At 66.4% G+C, this 4,355-nt stretch overlaps 1 protein-coding gene across 1 annotated transcript; it reads left to right on the top strand.

Annotated features, from left to right (window-relative positions):
- The first annotated feature begins 1,612 nt into the window (after window positions 1-1,612).
- On the top strand, window positions 1,613-3,918 carry FZD1 (frizzled class receptor 1). Its single transcript, XM_075143807.1, has one exon. The coding sequence runs from the start codon at window positions 1,613-1,615 to the stop codon at window positions 3,398-3,400; it is 1,788 nt and encodes a 595-aa protein (XP_074999908.1). The 3' UTR covers window positions 3,401-3,918.
- Window positions 3,919-4,355: the final 437 nt, after the last annotated feature.

The raw sequence follows: 4,355 nt of genomic DNA, 5'->3' as shown, positions 1-4,355 counted from the left end.
TTAACCCTCGGACAAATAGGAGGACATTCACATCCACAATGCAGAAGCTCGGTTACTGAATGTTTGGAGAACGTGGTAGGATTCTCGTCCTCCTCCTCTCCAGGAGCACGGTTTATTACTCTTATTGAATTCCAGCGAGTACAGTAAATCCCCCATTCAGCCTCCATCGTTTTGCCGGACTATGCATTTCGGAAGAGCCAACAGGACCTCCATTCTGCGCGAGCAACGGGGCTTTGGATGCGCAGAAAGAAATGGCCACTGTTGACGGTCACTGTATGCCCATTCACCCCCTCCCCAGAATATAGTGAACATAAAAAACCTGAGGGGTGGCATTTGCAAGTCACGCAGGATTCACCTTGAATTACGCTGGAACAGCTGCCCACCGGGCAGAGGGAGGAAGGGGAATGGGAAAGCCCTGTTGTGATTATTTTCGTACCTCAGCCTGCTGCTGCCGACGCGATGGGAGGAAGACGCACATAAAATACTGGCAGTTACTCGGTAGCGAGATACTTACAAAGCGTCTCTGGGGGGAGGCGAGTTTTGGCCGCTCGCGCATCCCCGGTTGCGCGTGCGAGAAGCGAACACCGCGGCCTCTGCCCGCTAACGGCCGCCGCTCCCGCCCGCGCCCGAAGTTGTTGCAGTAACCCCACCTGCAGACTTCAGCCCTACGAAGATGCTCCCCGGTTGCTCCCTGCGGCAGACCCCGGACGACAGCACTGGCCTCCCCCGGCCCCCCCCCCCCCCCCCCTTTGCTTTGTGGCAAATATCGATCCTCCCCTCCCGCGCACCCGGCCCCGCCGGACTGGGAACGGAGCCGAAATTAGCGCAGCTGCCTTTCCGCCGGGGGAGACGCCGGGTTCGACGGGCCCCGGAGCCCGCCGAGGTGCGCAGTTCAATGGCCTTAACTATCGTCATCACCGGGGAATCCAAAAACACCCCCCGGGACAGCCGTCACCGGCACCCCGGCGGCTCCGCCGCGCAGCCGCCGCCGTCCAGCCGAGCCGTCCCGGCGGGCCCGGACCCTCCCTGCCCCTCCGCGCTGCCGACCGAAAAGGCACGGCTCCCCGCCCCCCCGCGATGATCCCCTCCCCCCGCCCCGCACCGCACGGGGCCGCCCCCCCCCCGCGGCGGGGCCCCCCTCCTCCCGCGCCGCCCCCGCCGCTGCCGCCGCCTTTGTGCGCGGCGCGGGGCAGCCCCGCGCCCGCCTGCGCCCGCCCCCGGGTGAGGCGTTGGGAGACGGTCCCTTACGCAGGAAAGTTCGGCGTCGGTTTCAAGGCTCCTCCCTCCCGGTGAAAGGCAGACTGCGGGGCGCCTGGAAACCGGTCGGAGGGAGCGCGGCGCGGCGAGGCGAGGGGCGCGGGCTCGAGGGGCCGGCACAAATGGTCAGGCGGCGGCGGCGGCGGCGGAGGCGGCGGCGGTAGTCGGAGGCGCGGCGGGCGCTGCCGCCGGTGCGGGCAGAGCTGCGCGCCGCGGCCGCGCGAGTGGCGGCCGGGGCTGCCCCGTCCCTGCCCGCCGCTCCCTTCATGAGTCGCAAGTTCGGGCCGGGAGGAGCAGCGGCGGCGGCGGCGGCGGGGCGGCGGGAGCCCGGCTGGGCAGGCGGCACCGACTGAGCATGGCCGAGCGGCGCGGGCCGGCGGCGAGCGGCGGCGGGGAAGTTGGCGGCGGGCGGCGGACGGGCGGCGGCGGCGGCCGGTGCCCGCGGCTGCCGCCGCCGCTGCTGCTGCTGCTGCTGTGGGCGGCGGCGCTGCCGGCCGGGGGCCAGGCGCCGGCCCCGCAGTACAACGGCGAGCGGGGCATCTCCATCCCAGACCACGGCTACTGCCAGCCCATCTCCATCCCGCTCTGCACCGACATCGCCTACAACCAGACCATCATGCCCAACCTGCTGGGCCACACCAACCAGGAGGACGCGGGGCTGGAGGTGCACCAGTTCTACCCGCTGGTGAAGGTGCAGTGCTCGGCCGAGCTCAAGTTCTTCCTCTGCTCCATGTACGCCCCGGTGTGCACCGTGCTGGAGCAGGCCTTGCCGCCCTGCCGCTCCCTCTGCGAGCGGGCCCGCCAGGGCTGCGAGGCCCTCATGAACAAGTTCGGCTTTCAGTGGCCCGACACGCTGCGCTGCGAGAAGTTCCCGGTGCACGGGGCCGGCGAGCTCTGCGTGGGGCAAAACGCCTCCGAGCGCGGCACCCCCACGCCCGCCCTGCACCCTGAGAGCTGGACCAGCAACCCCCACCGCGGGGGCACCGGCGGCGGCCCCGGGGGCTCGGGGCCCGGTGAGCCCCGCGGGCGCTTCTCCTGCCCACGGGCGCTGAAGGTGCCCTCCTACCTGAACTACCGCTTCCTGGGGGAGAAGGACTGCGGGGCACCCTGCGAGCCTGGCCGCCTCTACGGGCTCATGTACTTCGGGCCAGAGGAGCTGCGCTTCTCCCGCACCTGGATCGGCATCTGGTCGGTGCTCTGCTGTGCCTCCACTCTTTTCACCGTCCTCACCTACCTGGTAGACATGAAGCGGTTCAGCTACCCCGAGCGGCCCATCATCTTCCTCTCGGGCTGCTACACGGCAGTGGCCGTGGCCTACATCGCCGGCTTCCTCCTGGAGGAGAGGGTGGTCTGCAACGAGCGCTTCACTGAGGATGGCTCCCGCACTGTGGCGCAGGGCACGAAGCGGGAGGGCTGCACCATCCTCTTCATGATGCTCTACTTCTTCGGCATGGCCAGCTCCATCTGGTGGGTCATCCTCTCCCTCACCTGGTTCCTGGCCGCCGGCATGAAGTGGGGCCATGAGGCCATCGAGGCCAACTCCCAGTACTTCCACCTGGCCGCCTGGGCTGTGCCGGCCATCAAGACGATCACCATCCTGGCCTTGGGGCAGGTGGACGGGGACGTGCTCAGCGGCGTCTGCTTTGTGGGCATCAACAACGTGGATGCCCTGCGGGGCTTCGTGCTGGCCCCCTTGTTCGTCTACCTGTTCATCGGCACCTCCTTCCTGCTGGCCGGCTTCGTGTCCCTCTTCAGGATCCGGACCATCATGAAGCACGATGGCACCAAGACGGAAAAGCTGGAGAAGCTCATGGTGAGGATAGGCATCTTCAGTGTCCTCTACACAGTGCCGGCCACCATCGTCATTGCCTGCTATTTTTACGAGCAAGCTTTTAGGGAACAGTGGGAGAGGAGCTGGGTCACACAGAGCTGTAAGAGCTACGCCATTCCCTGCCCCAACAACCACAGCAGCCACCACCCGCCCATGAGCCCCGACTTCACCGTCTTCATGATCAAGTATCTCATGACCTTAATCGTGGGCATCACCTCGGGCTTCTGGATCTGGTCTGGGAAAACCCTGAACTCCTGGAGGAAGTTTTACACCAGGCTCACCAACAGCAAGCAGGGCGAGACCACCGTCTGAGACCCCTGCCCACCGGGCCAGGGGGATGGTGGGCGGCCGGAGGACCGGGGCTCTGCCTTGGGAAGCAGCTCCTTATCCAGGGAAAACTGTGGGGACGGCGAGTCGCTTCCACAGGCGGCGGGGAGCGGAGGACGAGCCAGGTGGGGACCCCTGCGCCTGGGATCGCCCGGCTCTGCCCTCCCCGCTCCTCTCGGGCTGTCTCCTGTAGGAACTGAACGCAGTGTCAGGTTGGGGGAGAGGGATGTAAATAGCCTCTGTAAGATTTTGTAAGTATATTTGTATTTAAATTACAAAAATCTCACTTTTTTTAATTATTTAGGACACTTTTAACCCATTTGCGGATTTTGCTTCCTCGCCCCCCCCCCTTTTTTTAATTTAAAAAAAAAAAAAAAGGCGTTGGGTTTTTATTTCGTTGGGCAGGATGGGAAAAACTGCCGGCAAGAGCAACCAGAACAACCCCCTTTCTTCTCCCCCACACAGGTTTTGTAATGGCTTTGCTTGGAGTTTCAGTTGCAGGAGCCGCAGGGCCCGGAGCGAGGCCGCGGTCGCTGCCGGGGGCGCCTCCTGAGGCGGCCCCGGCCCCGGCCCCGGCCCCGGCCCCGGCCTGCCAGAGGTATGTGGCGGTGGAGGTGGGGTTGGGGAGGGGCGCCGCTTCCCGCCTACGGCCCCGGCCCCGCGAGGGGGAGGACAGACCCCCGCCTGGGAGGACAGGCGGCCGCCCGGCCGCGGCGCAAGGACGGCGCTTCACCTCGCCTCGGCCGGCCGCAGCGGAGCCGAGCCCCGCGGAGCCGGGCGGGACCCGCCAGACCCTTTTTGGGGGGGTGGAAGCGGCGTGCCCGGCCGTTCTCTGGCGGGAGAGGCTCTCCGCAGTGCCCGGTCTGGGGGCACCGGCTGCCCGCGTCCAGCTTTACACAGTTCATTTGAAGGCAGCAGGTAGTTGAGGAGGAGTTGGCCT

The sequence above is a fragment of the Calonectris borealis genome, chromosome 2, assembly GCF_964195595.1.
Source record: "Calonectris borealis chromosome 2, bCalBor7.hap1.2, whole genome shotgun sequence".
NCBI lineage: Eukaryota > Metazoa > Chordata > Aves > Procellariiformes > Procellariidae > Calonectris > Calonectris borealis.
This window is presented reverse-complemented; position numbering and strand designations above follow the sequence as displayed.